The sequence below is a fragment of the Brienomyrus brachyistius genome, chromosome 12, assembly GCF_023856365.1.
Source record: "Brienomyrus brachyistius isolate T26 chromosome 12, BBRACH_0.4, whole genome shotgun sequence".
In the NCBI taxonomy this organism is placed as follows: Eukaryota; Metazoa; Chordata; class Actinopteri; order Osteoglossiformes; family Mormyridae; genus Brienomyrus; species Brienomyrus brachyistius.
Window position 1 is genome coordinate 15791745 of NC_064544.1, and position 17561 is coordinate 15809305.

Sequence of the window (17561 nt, forward strand, 5' to 3'; positions counted from 1 at the left end):
GCATTACCAATGAATCCTTTGGATTAACTCCATTGTAGCCTATTTCTTTGTTTTTTGTTACCAATATCAGGGTTTAGGTAGTGCACGTGGAGTGCTCCAAGTATTAACCCAAATACCTACCTAACATAATATCACACTAGGACTTATCAGGGGAAGTATCAGGAAAAGGGTAAAATGTTTCCTTTGAAAAAGAAATGATGTAATTATATACACAGTAATTATGGAAAGTTACTGGAAAACTCACTGTATCATTCATATAGGATGCATTTGTCTGATGTTTTTTCATGAATTGCCGTGCAGATGTCTCATGAACTGTAGAGACAAAGACTGGGGAAGTGCTGATATAAGCAGGAGCTATGCAGTCTGGACTCTCGCCAGCAGGGACCGTGACTCTGTTGCTTAGAGTTGCGTGTCTGTGTCCAGAAGGTGTCCAGAAGGTTTCTGGTTCTAAACCAGTGGTTAGCAGAGTAATCATATCACGGAGGGGCCCTTCAGCAAAGCCTTTAACCCCTATAACTGCGCCAGGGCTGGTAATGTCTGACCCCAGGCTTCCCTCTTGCCTGCGTGCGCCTTGTAGGAGAGAAAGACAGGATATACAAAAACCAAAGAATTCCTATGTGCTTGTACATTGTCATTATATAAAGGGAATGAGCAGATAGAAGCAGGAGCTATGCAGACAACAATAGGATCAGCACATACAGGCAGAGAGGCTGCGCACGGGCAGCTGAGCTTAGCTAATCCAGTTTGCATGTGTTTCAGTCCTTGAGTTTCTATAATCTCTGGGTCTTTTCAAGGTTTTTTTTAATACATCTGCTTTTGCATTTCCTCTGCTGCTTTTATCCTGCCCTGGTTCTTTTTAACCTTACTTCCCTTTTTCCTGCCTGCCATTCATTTTCAGTCCCTCTCTCCCACTCCTTTCCCTCCCCCCCTTTGCATATCCTGTCCCGGTTTCGCTTCTCTCTTTTCTCTGTCCTCAGCTCTGCCCCTTTTAGTGTCCTCCCTCCATCCTTCCCTTCTCCCAATATTCAGTAAAATCTGGGGGCTTTGAGAAAACCGCACAATATGTTTCTTGTGAGAGCAGTTTTCCCATAATTACTGTCAGATGATATTGGGGGCGGGGAGAGGGAGAGAGAGAGAGGGGGCTGGAAAGTAAAGGGGGTACAGGGGTTGTGTGAGCACAGAGTGGGAGGTAACCATGACAACAGCCCTGTAGAAAAACAAACACTGTGTGTTCTATGTGAAGGGTATTAACCCTTTGCCTTGTTGGCTGGCTGGCCCATGAAACGCAGGGTTACACACTCACAGATCACTGTGTTTATACAGTGATGACACACTCCTGCCAGTATGGAATGCTGTAGCTGTATCCATAACAAAGTTAACTGTACAGTATACTGTGTGTATGTGTGTGTGTGTATTGTTGAGAACTTATATTTTTATATATTAAGAGAATTTATATTTTTATGCAAAACAGAAAGGGAAATATTACCTAGTTAATTATAAATGCCTTTCCACTTATCAACTATTGTTTAGTTTCTACAATATCTAGTTAGACTCTGTATTAACTCTTCCAGTTTACAGACTATTGTGTGTCATTTATCTATTGTAACACTCCTTATTTTTCCCAGGGCTCTGAGGCAGTGGAGGACTGCGTCCAGGGGGCGTTGTCGTCCCTGTACCCCCCATTTGAAAGCACTGCCCCCCCTCTGTTATCACAGGTGCTCAACCCCCCCGCCAGCATATGAATTTTCTCATCCAGCATATGAATTTCTGCACAGTTTCAGCAGGCAAACGCACGATGCTGTCTCACCCTACCCTACCCTAGCAGTCTAGTTGTGTTGTTCATCTCAGCGTGACTCTGCATGTGCCGGATAATGTTGGTGTGTCTGCTTATATATGTCTGTGTGTTTGTAACTTGGTCTAAATTTAACAATGTGTGTCGGTATGTGTAGGTGTTCTCTGTACTGGAGTCAACCTACCAGCATGACAGTTTGCGATACCTCCTGGACTACTTCATCCCAGCTAAGCACCTACTGCATAAGCTACAGCAGCATGCATGTGTGAGTACGCAGACCCTGTCAGCATGTCTACATATATGAGTAGCGTGTCTATGCACATACAGACTGCTAGGCACCCACGAGCACGCCAGCACTTACACGCGGGTACGCATGCACATGTATGCACACAAACATGCACAGGTACATGGACATATACTGGAATACTGTCACAACAAACAGGCGCACATTTGCGCACACATGCAGTCGCACACAGCCATGCGCACGCAGTGGGTCGTCTGTCGAGTCTGGGACTGCAGAAGCAGCGTGAGTCATCACCGTAACTCTTTCCATATGTGAGTCCCGAAGGCCAGGAGAGAGGGGGGAGGGGTGGGGCTTGGGGGGAGGTGTGGTAAGTGTGGTAGACACTGGACACTATTGAACATTCATTGACTGGGGGAGGGAGAGGAAGGTGGAAAACAGTGCTGGGCATTGAGTGTGGGGGGGGGAGACTAAAAGTTAGACAAGCAGTCAATAGTCAGACATTCTGTTAAAAATGATGCTTCGTTTTCATTGACATAACAGTAGATGACATGGACAATAGAGTTTTTGAAGACTTTTGTGAGAAGAGAAAACCCGGAGCAAGTAACTGGGTCACTGGAATGTTTCGGCAGTGAGTGGAGAGAATGGGAGCCGGGCCAGGTTCTGAATGTCTGTGTCTCTCTCTTTAATCAGGCTCAGTACCTGGGCTGCCTCTTTCTGCACTCTGGCTGGCCCCTCAGCCTAGGCGAGAAGGTGGTGGTGCAGCTCTCCACCGTGGACTGGAGGCTGCTGCGCAGCAACGATTTCTACCTGCAGGTGGTGCCCTTCTCCACGCGATGCCCTCGCCTGGCTCTCAAGTGCCTGGCCCCAGGGGGCCGTAATGTGCAGGAGGTCCTTGTGCCCGAGTCCCAGCATGCCCTGGTGTTCACCCCTGAGTGGCTGCAGAGCATCAACAAGGAGCGGGGATGCGTGAGAGGTGAGAGGTAGTCTTTGGAATGCAGCTGGGGCAAGGAAGGTATAAGGTGGTAATTATGGGGGTATTGAATTAGTTAATAAGTAATAGCATTTAGTTTATGTAGATTAATTTTGTTTTATTGTGTGCTTATTGTACTCATATGCTTTGACTTAGTACTTTTGGACAACAGCATCTTAAAAATCAAAATTGCACAGATGATTGTGGTCATTTAAAATGTAATTACTTAATACTTAGTACTGACTATATAATGCACTGAATACTGTTAGTCTTCAGCTACCAGCTCTTTTTTAATAATAGTACTCTTGGCTCTCCTTCCATGGTTGTATCTCCCTTAAGGGGCTGGAAAGCTGGACACTTGTCTGGTCAGCACCTGTGACGGAGTTATCCGACTCCCATGGGAAGATGTGGTCTATCCCAAATTCCTCTACCACGAAAGTGGCAAGTCTGATGACTCTACCAGCCATGACTGGGGCTCGTCCTGTGACCTGGACTCCTTGTCCTGGGATGAGGAGGAAGAGGAAGAGCTGCCTCCAGATGGCGATGCAGTAGATGCTGGGGGCGAGTATGTGGAGCTACTGGAGATGCGGGGAGGTCCAGATGGTGGGGCAGATCCTAAGCGGTACCTGGAAATGCAAGGGGCAGGCAAAACCAAGACCCTGCCACTATGCCGGAGGAGTCGGGCTGTCAGACTGCGGCGTGGAAAGGTCTGGGACCATGGCAAGCATGACACCATGGGTGCCACAAGGTCCTCTGGCAACCCTACACATAAGGAGAATCCTAACAGAACCAGTCGAGGTAGAGAGGTAGTTGCGGCTGGAGATGATATGATATCACGCCCTGCTCCTCAAGTGATTGATCTGCCAAGAGACAGAAACCCTGATCCTTCACTCCTTCAATCATTAAATGAGATGGATCGACCTGGACGGGATGTACTCGGTCCAAGCGGAGCTGAGCTACCTTCAGTGGGCTTTACACAGGAGAGGAAGCCTGGAGTTGGGAGGGAGAAGGAAGGGTCTGGGAGCTCTGAGGCCTTATGCAGATTCCAACGAGGAATGGAGACAGAAACTAACGAAAATCTGAGGGACAAGACAGGCCCTGATGTGGAACCCGAAGGGGAGCATAATAATAACCAGGACAAGCTGTCAAATTCCAGCTGTGCTATAGAGGATGTTCAGGTGCTTACAGATGATGCTCACAGTGGGGTAAGGAATGCTGAAGGGCCATCAGGAGAGTTCCGTGGATCTCTCATGCAGTCAAGTACAGAACAACACAACACAGGTCCGACAAATCAAGACAGTTCTGCAGCTCAAATGGACAGAGCTACACAGCATGAAGAACCAGCAAACTCAGAAAAGCCACTTTTGAATTCCAGTACTCCAACTGCGCCAGACAACACCTTGTTTTCCCAGCCTGGTTCAGAAACTAGTCTGACTACAGTCATACCATCTCAACATGATCCACAAACTGAGCTAAACACAACCTCTTCCCATCAACCTGGTTCTGAAGCTCTTGTCAAAACAATCCAATCGTCACAACCTGCTCCTCAAACAGGTCCACAGCCAGCCCCAGCTTTGAAAGTGAAGGGGCAAACTAAAATACTCAGGGATAAAGATGTCGTCATGGAAAAAGACGTGAAGGTGGCAGAGTTCCGAGCACACAGGTAGGAAACTTATCTGCTACTAATGAATGAGAATAAATGGATACCTTGTCAAATGAAAGGCTTGAACAAATCCCAGGTGGAATACGCTGAACAGGTCAATACACCTCCATTTTATATATTTAAGAATTCCGCTAAAAAGTCTGTCTACCTTCATCACTGTAGGAAGAAGAGGAAAGGAAAAGGTGGCAGAGCAAAGATCAAGCCTACTGGATGCCTCACTCAAGAGGGTCCAGACCAGCCCCCTGAAAAGCTTCCCAATAAAAGTTCTTCAGATGACACAAGATCTAAGCCAACTCCCACTGCAGATGACCAACAGGAACATGTTCCTGCAGAGAGGGAGGAAGTGTTAGTGACAGCCAATCAGGGCACTGAAGAAATGGAAATTAAAAAGAATGGTGGAGGTTTGTTTGTTGTGTTTTTTATGTGCATGATGTTGCCCTTGCTCTACTAGATAATGGATATCTGGTTAAAGATTATGGTTCAGACTAAGGAAAATCTGAAGGTTGAAGTTGAACATCCAGCTGTAGAAATGGTTGAATGTCTAACATTTTTTAGTGCTCTATATATTGTGCATCATTTGGAATTTCCTGTTTCCTGCACTACCTACAGCAGATTTATTAACAGCAGAATCCTCTTCTCTAACTTGTGTCATATAAATCTTTTATTTATTAGATGATCCGAGCATAGAATCAAAAACACGTTCTGACGAAAGCAGCAATGCAAGCGCATTGTTATCTGACCACTCTTCAAAACAAGCCACTGACCACTCAGGAGATTCTTCTAGTGCAGCCCCTTGCCTGCTGAAAGACCTGGACACCGAGCTCCTTGAGTCTGAAACACTTGCATTGACAGGTGAGTGGGGTGAGGTGTGTATTATTGTGGTGTGTATTATTATGCTATGTTGACAGGTGAGTAGGGTAAGGTGTGTATTATTGTACTATAATGACAGGTGAATAGGGTGAGGTGTGTATTATTGTACTATAATGACCGGTGAGTAGGGTGAGGTGTGTATTAGTATACTATAATGACAGGTGAATAGGGTGAGGTGTGTATTATTGTACTATAATGACAGGTGAGTAGGGTGAGGTGTGTATTATTATACTATAATGACAGGATAGTAGGGTGAGGTGTGTATTATTGTGCTGTGTTGACAGGTGAGTAGGGTGAGGTGTGTATTATTATACTATAATGACAGGTAAGTAGGGTAAGGGGTGTGTTATACTATAATGACAGGTGAGTAGGTTAAGGTGTGTATTATTGTACTATAATGACCAGTGAGTATGGTGAGGTGTGTATTATTATACTATAATGACAGGTGAATAGGGTGAGGTGTGTATTATTGTACTATAATGACAGGATAGTAGGGTGAGGTGTGTATTATTGTGCTGTGTTGACAGGTGAGTAGGGTGAGGTGTGTATTATTGTACTATAATGACCGGTGAGTAGAGTAAGGTATGTATTATTGTACTATAATGACCGGTGAGTAGGGTGAGGTGTGTATTATTGTACTATAATGACAAGGGAATAGGGTGAGGTGTGTATTATTGTGCTGTGTTGACAGGTGAGTAGGGTGAGGTGTGTATTATTGTACTATAATGACCGGTGAGTAGAGTAAGGTATGTATTATTGTACTATAATGACCGGTGAGTAGGGTAAGGTGTGTATTATTGAGGTGTGTTGACAGGTGAGTAGGGTGAGGTGTGTATTGTTGTACTATAATGACCGGTGAGTAGGGTGAGGTGTGTATTATTGTATTATAATGACCGGTGAGTAGGGTTAGGTGTGTATTATTATACTATAATGACAAGGGAATAGACTAAAGTGTAGGGGTGGGAATTGGCATAGACTTTCCAAATTCATATTATATCAATATTTGTTTGCTAATTTGATGTGTATCGTGATTTTTTAAAATAGATCTTGCTGAACAGCTATTCAGGTTTATATTCAAAGTGAAGACAATGGCTGTAATGTACACATATTTGTCATGTGCTGTTCAGTTACATCATTTTCAGTTTGCATAAAGAAACGAATGAACAAATTTCTTGACACAAGCAAAACCTAAATTCACAAGTAGATCTTCAACACGGAATACATTATGGTAATTGTGGCTGTGACTTGGTTACAGCAAATGCTGGATCGCTCAAAGACCTTCCCACATCCTTAAATCAACAGTTCGGGAACATTTTGGTTTTCCAAAAAATTACATCAACCCTGGAGAGAGAGAGTTGTTGATAAGACCAAGACTGTCAGTTGGCTCTGTTACACCAAACTTGAATGTGTCCCTGGAAACTCATATGAGACGACATCATCTGAGTGTGTGTATGACCGGAGATCGGCAGAAACAGCCTCTGAAAATTAGTCCCTCCATGACATATGTTTATTTAACATATTTATTTTTACTGTGCAAAGGAGCATTTCCTAGGTTTTGTTATTCAGACACATTGACAAACACATTGCCTTATGTTTGGCTTTCAAGTTCTTCCTATATTGTTTTTGCAGTTTTATAATAAAAACAAATGTGACCAACATAATTACACACATTACATAATAACCTACGAGTGAACTGGTATTCCGAAATAGATTTTGAAATTTCGTGGCAAATTGCGGATCACCACCTCGAAATATAATGATTTGTAACTGAAACAATTTTTCCCCACACTCCTAGTAAGGTGTGTATAATTGTACTATAATGTTAAAGTATGTATTATTGTCTTCTAATAATTGTCCTTTAATGACGGATGACTAGAGATAGATGTGCTGGTGAAGTCAGGCTGAAGCTGGCAACCTTCAGGTCCCAGGCACAGAGGTTCAGACCACAGGGCCACATACCGCCTGCTTGATGGCCAAAAGCCTTGAGTTTCAAAATGAGGAAAGAGGGCCCAATGTGATGCTCTCATGCAGTGATGATTGTGATTGGTCAAAGGAGTGAAACGCAAGCCCCTCTGTTGGTGACCCAGGGATACTGAACTCGGAATAATCAGGATGTCCCTAAGATATATGTTACTTGTGTGTTAGCCCTGCTTTGTCGCTCCAGGGTTTCGCAATTCTGCGGTTCAATTAACGCAGAATCAAGCAAACTCCACAATATTTGCAAAAGATTGCGATTCTTCAAATTCACTTCAGCTTTGCCTGCAATAAATGACCAATTCAGCATTGGACCACTCAGCATTCGGTCCATGACAGGTGACACCATTGCAATACACATTTGGGGTTTTTTTTGCTAGGCTGTTCTGCATGGATGATGACCATCATTTACTACCAAAAATTACTGCCAAAGACAATGCAAAATATTCAGGAATTGGAGGCAAAGTGTTTTGCATACCTTACAACATTGTGGTAAAACGCAAGTCTGGACAATCACTTTTCCTCCACAAAGTATAATTAAATGGCTACAAAGGCACTTTGGAAATGGAACTATGCACTTTTTTATTGATATATATTGACTCTTTTTATTTGATATTTGATTCATTTTTATTTTACAAGACTTTACTAACTGGAACTAAAAACAGTATTTTCTTTAATATTTACATACGACTGAGTCCATTCTTATGAATTCAGAAATCTGATAAAAAAATAAGAACTGAAATGTGACATAAAAGGAAATATACAAAGAAAGTAATTACATGCAGTCAGTCCTGCTACAACGTGTGATATCACACTGTGAATCTGTTCTAACGCCCCTGACATGTTAGTACCCAAATCCAATAAAATGCGGAATCGCATTGGTATTTCAGTTGGAGAGAACAGCACTATGTGAGCTACTATGCCGTATAATCTTAGCAAGAAACACTGTTTGCACACAAAAACAGCTACCTGTGTGGACGAATAGGATGTCTGATTCATGAACTGATTGTTTTGAACCAATCCCTTTCAATGAATTGGTTGATCCGGTTTCAAAATCTACAGAAAAAGAATCCAACTTTTTAAATATCTACGCACTGCACAGGTCAAAATCTTAGATTCTAAAAATGTAAAAAATATTTGACAAATAATCATATAAAAGTACAGCAGCATATTTAATTCACTTGCATTTGCTTTTCATAGACTGTCTGTAGCCATGTTGCCTTCATTGCCCCTCTGCATGCTGTAATCCGTTGTCTTTGTGCTGTGTCACAGCTTGGCCACATGGTGGCTCTGACTCACTACTCTGGGCTATCAGCAAGTTAGTGAGTTCAGCACGTTCACTGGAAGCGGTTACTAAGCAATTTATGTGAGACTTATAAGACCCACAGAAGGTGTTTGTATTATAATGTATTATTATTATTTATTTGAAATGCATATAGTTACATTATTTGCCAGTGGTATCACAGTTTTAATTGTTTCATTCATTTTATTTGGCATTAGTTACTAATATTTGGAGTTACATTCCCCTAAGCCTATTTTTCCCATCGGATATGTGTATTTAGTATGCGATTTTAGCCAAGGTGAGGATATTCCTTAATGCAGTAGTCACGTTGTAGCAGGACTGACTGTACATTCCTTTTTCACCAGTAGTAGTTCTAAGAAAATTTCCTAGCATGCAATTTTGCCAGTTTATGCAAATTTTCCCCAAAAACAGCACTCCACATGATGCGTCTCAAATTTTGAGAAAAGCCACTGCAAAAGTCAAGCATGTTCGGCTGCTACAGTCACAAAAAAACACTGCAAAATCCCATAGGGACTGGTGACTGTTCTCTAGTGATGGCTGAGTCAGATAAGATGGTCAATCCTATAGGGCGACACTGGTGTCTAATGCGGAAACATCTGTGGGGGTGCCACCACGCCAGCCAATTTTATGTTGCCTCGGACAGGGGGGGCGCAGGCAGTGATGCTCACCTAGGGTGCCACATCGGCTAAGGCCGACACTGGTTACAGACATCTAATGATGGGCAAGCAGGGCAAAATGCATATCACTATCCTATTACTATTACTAGGTGAGTAGGATAGGATGTATGTTACTGAGAAGGGTAAAGTGTATATTATTGTACTCTAATGGTACGTGTGTGGGTAAGGATAATATCAGTATTATTTAATGTTAGGTGCAGAATAGGGACTGTACTACTATCTTATAATGACAGATGAATTGTGTTGTAGTAAAGCATTTGTAACATGTATTAGTTTACCTCAGTTTGTTTTTTCTAGGCAAATGTTCTTCAGCTTTCTCTCTGATGTCCTCCTCTCTTGTACCTTAGGTACAGCAGACAGATTGGGGCGTCCTCTCATCATCATGCGGGTCCCAAACGATGGTTACAGTGAGGAGGAGCTATCCCGCATCCTCTCCTGCTATCATGCCATTACTCGGTAATCTCCTTTTTACTGGAATGTCGCGTGATACCTGCCCCATTGTGACACACGCCACATGACGCTCGTTATATAAGCCTAGATCATGTGACTGGTACTCTTGTCATACACAGTACAATCATGTATTGTTACATAACAACACAGTATCGTGATGTATACCATAGACACGATTGCTGCATAATTACATGGTGCTATATAGCTTAGTATATGCACGTGCTCCCTCAGAAACACAGTGCTGTCATAGTTACCATGGTGATATGCGTCAGTGCCACATCCTTCTAGGGATGGACATTTCAGGCAGAACTGCTAGTCAAATTTTGCCAATCATTATTCAAATAATATTCTATTAACTGCACACCCACCAGACACACAGGGAATCGTGTACAGATAATGATCAAAATATTTATTAATTTCCACACAAAATGAGATATTGCTCATTGCTGTAAAGGGATAACATAAAACATTAAAAGGTAGTTTGAATAAATGAAACCGAACGGGTAGCTCATGTGCAGTAGCATGCAATAATGTTTAACAGCCTGTGTCTTGGGCAGTTAGGATGAAGCGCAATTTCTTTACTTTTAGCAACGCAATTCTAACAATAATTCTCTGACTTCATTAATTTATTTCCATGCAAAACTTTGCTGCAAAAAGATATCTTAAAGGATAGCCCTAATCCTAATCCTAGCCTTGAAATTACAGTTAAACGATATCGAAAAACTTCACATTGCGATATTTGAAGTCTATCTGATAAGCGTTTTGAGATTTATAAAACAAAAAAAAGGTGAAAATTTAACCAAAATAAACTATAGCCACATAGGGCTTGTTATTATCTGTCAGTAGAGTCGTCTTTACTGGTAAAGGCAAAATTGGTAGGTCTGCCAGAAAATCTCTACTTGTACACTGACAATGCACTCATTTGAAATTTTATTAAGAACTAATTTGAACATTTTTAATGGCAGCCACGACAACCTAAATGTACATATAATATTAACAGCGGCTGCATAATCAGAGTCACTTACACTTGTTGCTGTGAACTGTGCTGGCAGACACAAAGCAGTGTCGACAAATGATGTTCTTATGCTTCCCTCTCTGTGAAATCCTAAATATTTCATACAGCAGAAGACAAGTGTCCTTCAGTGACCAGTTCTTGTTCTGCTTGTCCGCTTCGCTTATTGTAAATTTCTCACTCTGCTATGAGTGAGCAAGTATGACAGTGGTTATGATTGGCTCAGTGAGCCCATACAGAAAAAAATACTGAAAAAATAAATGATAAACTTAACTGAGAATGGATAAATCACAACTAATTGTATTGGCGCTAAATTTAAATATTTAAAACAACTCATTTATTTTTCTATTTTAAGGTTTTTTATTTTAGACATATGTTTATTTTTGCTTTATTTTATACATATATTTCAATATTTACTAAAGAAAAAGAGCTATAAATGTGAACAAAATAAACTATAGCCAAATAGAGCTTGTTGTTATCTTCCAGTACAGTCTATCTTTACTGGGAAAAGCAAAATTGGTAGTTCATATTCTAGTTAACCCACCAGAAAGTCTCTACTGCAGGGTTGGCCAATTGGATCCACAAGGGGCCACTGTCTGTGCAAGATTTTGGGATAACCAATAGGTCAGTTGTGTGAGGACTCATCAGCCAATCAGCCCTCTAATTAGCAATCTAATTAGGAAGTTGCAGCAAAACCCCGCATACACAGTGGCCCTGTCTTGACAGGATTGCTCACCCCTGCCCTACTGGTACACTGACAATGCACTCGTTTAAAATTTTATTAAGAACTAATTTCACAGAACATGAATTTCAAGAACATTTTAATGACAACTATGATATAGTAAATTAATTCAATAATAATAATATTCATAATATCCACAATAAATAATATTCTAAATCATTTACATAATGTTTCATAATATTCTACAGTGTTGACTTATCTCTACTTCCTTCCTATATCATCTTTGCTCCCGTTTTCTCTCTGACGGTTTCTTGCTGTCCCTCCCTCTCCCCTCCCTCTTCCACCCCCCCAGCCTCTGGGCTCAGGATAAAGGACTGACTGTGGTAGTAGACAGCAGAGTCTCCACCCCCAATGCTGTGTGTCTGGCAGCTCTGCAGCGCTTCCAGGTGAGAACGCTGCCGCAGATGAACCTTAGCGTGCTTTCTGCATGCTTTCGCTGGAACTCTGTGCTCACGAACGGTAAGTAAAATTTGCCACGTCGGCATTACAGTCGTGAGGCAAGGACTGCAGGATTAGAACAGTCCATATACTGGAGACTCAAGCAGGTAAAAAGGTTTTATGAAAATGTGCAATGCCTGTCTGCATAGGGTCTTTGTATTCTCCGTACCTGTATTTGTGGGAAAGTGCGTTACTGTGTTAGATTTACGTCGCATGTGTGCATGATGCAGCTGCATCGTGCCTTTGGCTGTGTGCGTGTGTGAGACTGTGGATTGTGTATATATTACATTGTAGGGACCAAATTTTCCCCCCAAATTTGAAAAAAACATGTAATGCAATCAAAAAAGTAAAAATGCTAAAAGTCTCATATTTTGTTTGGTTACTTATGGTTATGGTTAGAGCTGGGTAGGGGTTAAGGTTGTCATTGTTGGGATTAAGGTTTCTCCATATAAATGAATGGAGAGTCCCCACAAAGATATAATTACAAATCTGTCCGTGTATGTGTGTGTATGTATGTGTGTGACTGTATGTGTGTGTGTGTGTGTGTGTGTGTGTGTGTGTGTGTATATATCCATTCATCCGTTTTCCGTAACCACTTATCCTTTTCAGGGTTGTGGAGCATGCATATATATATATATATATATATATATATATATATATATATATATATATATATATATATATATATATATACACAATGCAATACAGTATGTGTGTGCGCATCTCTCTGTGTGACCAAAAAAATAAAAATACTGATGGAAATATGTTCACTGATATTTTACATTTTACAAGTTGTCTTATGCGTTATTATATATTATATACGTATAGGACCTGATACCAGGGGGCCTGGGATGCAAACTGGTTCTAACAGATGAAAAACAGGAGTCCAGCCTCCCGCACATCGAGGGTGTTGAGGTACATCTGTCAAACACTATATGCTTGATCCTGAAAATGATACCGAGAGAAAACCTAAAATGATTATCATAACATTTTCTATGAATGCATTGTCTATATGCATAATCTATGAACACATTCATACGACATTATAATGCATTCATAACGCATTATATGCATGGCTATAAATTTAATGCTCTACAGCAGTACAACGCTTCTTTAATTCTTATTCTGACCATTATAACACAGTATGAAGGCATCTATAATGCGTTATGGATGAGAGCTTCATTGGAGCTTATGAAGAATTATAATCAACACTCTAATGTCTTATGACTGTCAATAGAAGATGCTATAATGTTTTATTAATTATTACACTTACCATTATAATGCATTATGAAGGTATCTATAATGGATTATAATTGGCAACTTGAAGTAAAGTGTTACCGTGATTGTTTCTAAACAAACAGCTGAGCAGTATTTTTGTCTCTGCACTGTATTCCCCCCACCAGGTGCACATTGTCAAGGGGTTGGGGATCCTGCAGCAGTATGTGGATCGGCAGCAACTCCCGGTTGCTCTGGGTGGAGACTTTCCGCACTCTCATTCGGAATGGCTGGCCTACAGACTGGTGAGGAGGGCCCTTGGTAACGTTTAACCCATGGGGACTGGATCCATATTCTTATCTACTGTACTCATGGACATTGTCTTAAGTCATCCATCCACCTTCTCACCCCTTATTGTGGTCAGGGTCATAAAGGGACCTGGAGCATCCAGGCCATTGCAGGCCACGTACATGTGTGCGCTCCCACACCGTGGGTAATTTAATGACGACAGCCAGCCTAACTGCATGTCTTGGACTGCAGGAGGAAACTGGAGTAGACAGGAAGAAGATATATACTCCACACATACAAAGTCTTCAATTTTATTTTAGTGACAGACTTCACTAGGAATTTACTTTGAATTTTGAAGCCCAGCAGGTCTGAGCTCAATTACCAACCGTTTTTTTGTCCCTCAGAGGTTGGAGCGTTTGACTGAATGGTGCAGGAGTGCCCTCTCTCTGTTGGGGCAAGCGTTGCACTCTCTGGATACTGAGCCTTTGCCACAATGCACGAAGGTATTGTAAGCGGCGCTTGTCTTTCCTTAATTGACCTGCTACCCTGTTTTTCAACACCCAGAAAATGACCAGGCAGATTAATAATTTGGTATGGATGGTGGGCACATTACTGCCCCCTTGTGCCTCCTTTTGTAAAGTCACAAGCCAACTGCATGTTCATGTGCCTGAAAATGAATCAACGAAACAGGGTACATGACAGCAACATGTACCTTAAAAACCTGTATATATTATCCAGATTGATTAAAAATGATATGGATAATTTAGTCAGTCAGCCATAGATTTGATTCTCTAGTATAGTCCAGCAAAGTCCTTGATTTAATGAATTAACTCTGGAGTGGCTGCCACATTTCAGGTTTACCAAATGTGTAATTTATTTGTAGTACAACGCTATCGACGTGATTATGCATCGTGCTGTATCTGCTCTCTATCAGATGGTATCATTCTGTGTGGAGAAACACAAAAAGCTCATGATGGATGTCCTGGCTGACCAAAGGTTGACTGAGCTGCAGAAAGTGGGCGGAGCTTGGTTGGCAGGACTGACCAATCGTGGGTCTGGGCCAGCACAGCGATCAACTGACTGCAGGTACTTGGGGTGACGCTCATTAAGGATCCCTCCCTGACCACATGATACAATGGGAAGCAAGCAATAAGGTTGCTAATAACTGCAACCTGAAGTACTAGTGTGAGCTCAAAGTAGGATTAACATGTTAAGAATGCTCATTCAGAACCATGCATTCCACAGCTGTAGGAGGGGCTTAGTCTTGGCCTGAAGTAGCCCTACTGTTGGAGTTTCCTTTTGAAGTATGGGGGGGAGACTGTGCAGCCAAATTCAATGAGAAAAATGTCCCTCCTTTCCTTTCTATGTCTCCTTTCCTCCCCCTCTTCTGTCTCGCTCTTTCCCTGCATCTCTTCTTCCAATATCCACATACATTCTCTGCTTCTCTTTCCTTTCTGCCGCTGCCATTTTCATTCCCTCGGCACCCAGGGCCGCCCTCGCTGCAACCACTGAGCTCTACAACAGTGTGGACGACTCTCTACACCGACTGGTCCGCGTGTCCAACGAGAGGGGGCGTGACCTGGATGCCCTCGGGAAGCTGGTAGCACTTGAGGAGAGATTAAACAAGGTCAGCGGGGAGGCGGGGGGGGGGGCATGGAAATGTTTCCATTCTGTTTGTAATGATAAAAACCACCTCATCCAACTCCTCCTTCCCCTCCCCCACTACTCAGTGTGAGAAGGAGCTGGAGCAGGTACAGGAACAGCTCGAGGAGTTCAAGGACACCCCTCTGTCTCTCTCCATGCTGTCCCTCAAACAGCAGAAGTTCAAGGCCTTCAGAGAGTCAGCTATGGTGAGTGTGGGGTAATGTTATATATGTCCTAGTATGGGGCAGAATCGGGTGAAGATGTTCTCAAGGCTTGACGTGACCTATCCAGAGCCCTGTACCCAATCCCGCACCCAACTGCACCCTTTCCGTCCACTCAACACCAGTTGTGTTTTCCTGTGCCTTTCCCTTGTGCTTTAGCTGGTGTTTCTGTTTTGTATTTTGTCTCACCCCCCACTTCGTTAATGTCCCATACCCAAATAAGGTGCTTTGAGAAAGTCTTATGTATGTATGTATATGTTTGCCATATGTGTATATGTACACATATGCATGATGCGTGTAGAAATGTTTATGTTTCATTACTGTTCACTGTATGTCTAAAGGAGCTGCAAAGAGAAACCCATTCTGTACTGGGAGAACTGGAGAGTTGGGCAGAGCTGGAGTGGGCAGGACTTGGCGTGGTGCTGGAGCGCTTGCAACCCGTTAGGGAGCGTCTGCGGGACATGTCCCACTGTCTGTCTGACTGCTGGACCCAGCTGGACAGCACTCAGAGACTGCTGTCCACACTCACAGAGGTGTGTGCGCAACGCGCGTGTGTCTATGTGTGGCTGCATTTACATTTTTGTGTGGGCTGGTAATCTGGAAAAAAAAAAACATCTCATGTTTTGTAATTTGTAGAACTAACCAGCTCACAGGTATCTGCAGTCCATTTCTCAGTTTTACTCATGACATTTACTGGTTTCATTCAGTCTGTGTTGGTGTTTTGACTGCAGTCAGCACATTTGTAATGATCGCATGTAGGCGGCTAAATCATCTATTAGCAATATATTGGATTATTTGTTGTAGCTGTTGATTTATTTTATAATTGGTTGGTTTAATAATATAGCTGTTGGCGAGCTTTCAGATTAATAGGCTTGCTATCTGTTCTTTGGTACGTGGACTTGTCTTCTCCTCACTGCCTGTCCTATAAAAGCATTTTTAAAATAGATTATTGAATATGTGCTCTTCATATAATATAAGAGCTCACATTTTCCCTGTATAAATTTACCCACTGCCTTTCAGCCTCATAACTTTCACAAATCACACGCCCAAAATCGTTTGAAGTAAACTTCTTGCTGTAATTAAGTATTTAATGCAATATCAGTTGAAAAAAGGTGTACATTTCTGTCTGTTCTTTCTCCGAATGAATACACTGTAAAACTATATACGCAAACTGAATCAATGTGTTTAATGCATTTTAAAGCAAACCAAGAGATATACCAGTAAGCCCATACATTTAGCAAGAAATGAATATGAGTGACAAACCTGTTGAAGTAAATAAACTCATGCGGCAACAAGACAGCTGATAGTCAGAAAAAAGAGAAATTTGGTCACTGCATGCCGGAACAAAACAATTGATTGACCAGGAACCAACAGGTACGCCAGTTGCCCAACCATCCGTTGTTCTTCGCAGGCCTCGCAGTGGTGCGATGCTGTGTCAGCCTCCCCAGGACCCCCCACTGCCTCTCCACTGGCCTCCCTCCCACCAATCCCACCTTCACGCTTCCAGGATGCCCGGGCACTGGCTCTGGAGCTGGGGGGTGGGCCACTGCTGGAGCTATGGTCCCGCACATTGGAGCGGTACCAGCGCACGCTGGCTCAGTTCAAGACCCGACTGTTGCAGGCTCCGCCCCCGGCTCCGCCCCCACCCCGGCCAAAGGCCGCCTCATCCTCCAGCATGTGGGACCTACTGAATGCGGATGGGGAGATGGAGGGCGAGGGGGATGGGGACTGGGGAGGCCTGCAGTCCTGGGGGTCCCTAGCTTCACTCTTCCGTCCACAGAACTGCTCAACGCTAAAGATTGGAGAGGAACGAAAGAAAGATGGAGCGGCGGGAGGGGGAGGAAAGTTCCTGCAAGCTCTGTTGCATCCAGCCAAGAAGAGCGTGAGTGTGTTTGTGCATGTGTGCACGAGAGACTGAGTCTGTGAATGGTCTCAGAGCTTATTGTAGGGGGAAAAATTATTTAATCATTAAAGTTCATATTTCGTAAATTACTATTAGCTAATTGATATCTGTCTTTGTTAAAGGATGGGATTGATTTGATGGTTTTTTGTGAGGCG

At 42.6% G+C, this 17561-nt stretch overlaps 1 protein-coding gene across 1 annotated transcript in view; it reads left to right on the plus strand.

Annotated features, from left to right (window-relative positions):
• Nucleotides 1-17561, plus strand: part of arhgef40 (Rho guanine nucleotide exchange factor (GEF) 40) — a 29773-nt gene that overhangs the window by 3993 nt on the left and 8219 nt on the right. The window contains exons 2-17 of the mRNA XM_048971016.1: nucleotides 1626-1715; nucleotides 1950-2057; nucleotides 2727-3009; nucleotides 3346-4669; nucleotides 4832-5070; nucleotides 5342-5521; nucleotides 9841-9949; nucleotides 11990-12083; nucleotides 12964-13050; nucleotides 13539-13655; nucleotides 14043-14141; nucleotides 14573-14724; nucleotides 15127-15265; nucleotides 15369-15488; nucleotides 15845-16036; nucleotides 16915-17385. Of these exons, the coding sequence (XP_048826973.1) occupies nucleotides 1626-1715; nucleotides 1950-2057; nucleotides 2727-3009; nucleotides 3346-4669; nucleotides 4832-5070; nucleotides 5342-5521; nucleotides 9841-9949; nucleotides 11990-12083; nucleotides 12964-13050; nucleotides 13539-13655; nucleotides 14043-14141; nucleotides 14573-14724; nucleotides 15127-15265; nucleotides 15369-15488; nucleotides 15845-16036; nucleotides 16915-17385 (3804 nt within the window). The remainder of the gene's footprint in view (nucleotides 1-1625; nucleotides 1716-1949; nucleotides 2058-2726; nucleotides 3010-3345; nucleotides 4670-4831; nucleotides 5071-5341; nucleotides 5522-9840; nucleotides 9950-11989; nucleotides 12084-12963; nucleotides 13051-13538; nucleotides 13656-14042; nucleotides 14142-14572; nucleotides 14725-15126; nucleotides 15266-15368; nucleotides 15489-15844; nucleotides 16037-16914; nucleotides 17386-17561) is intronic.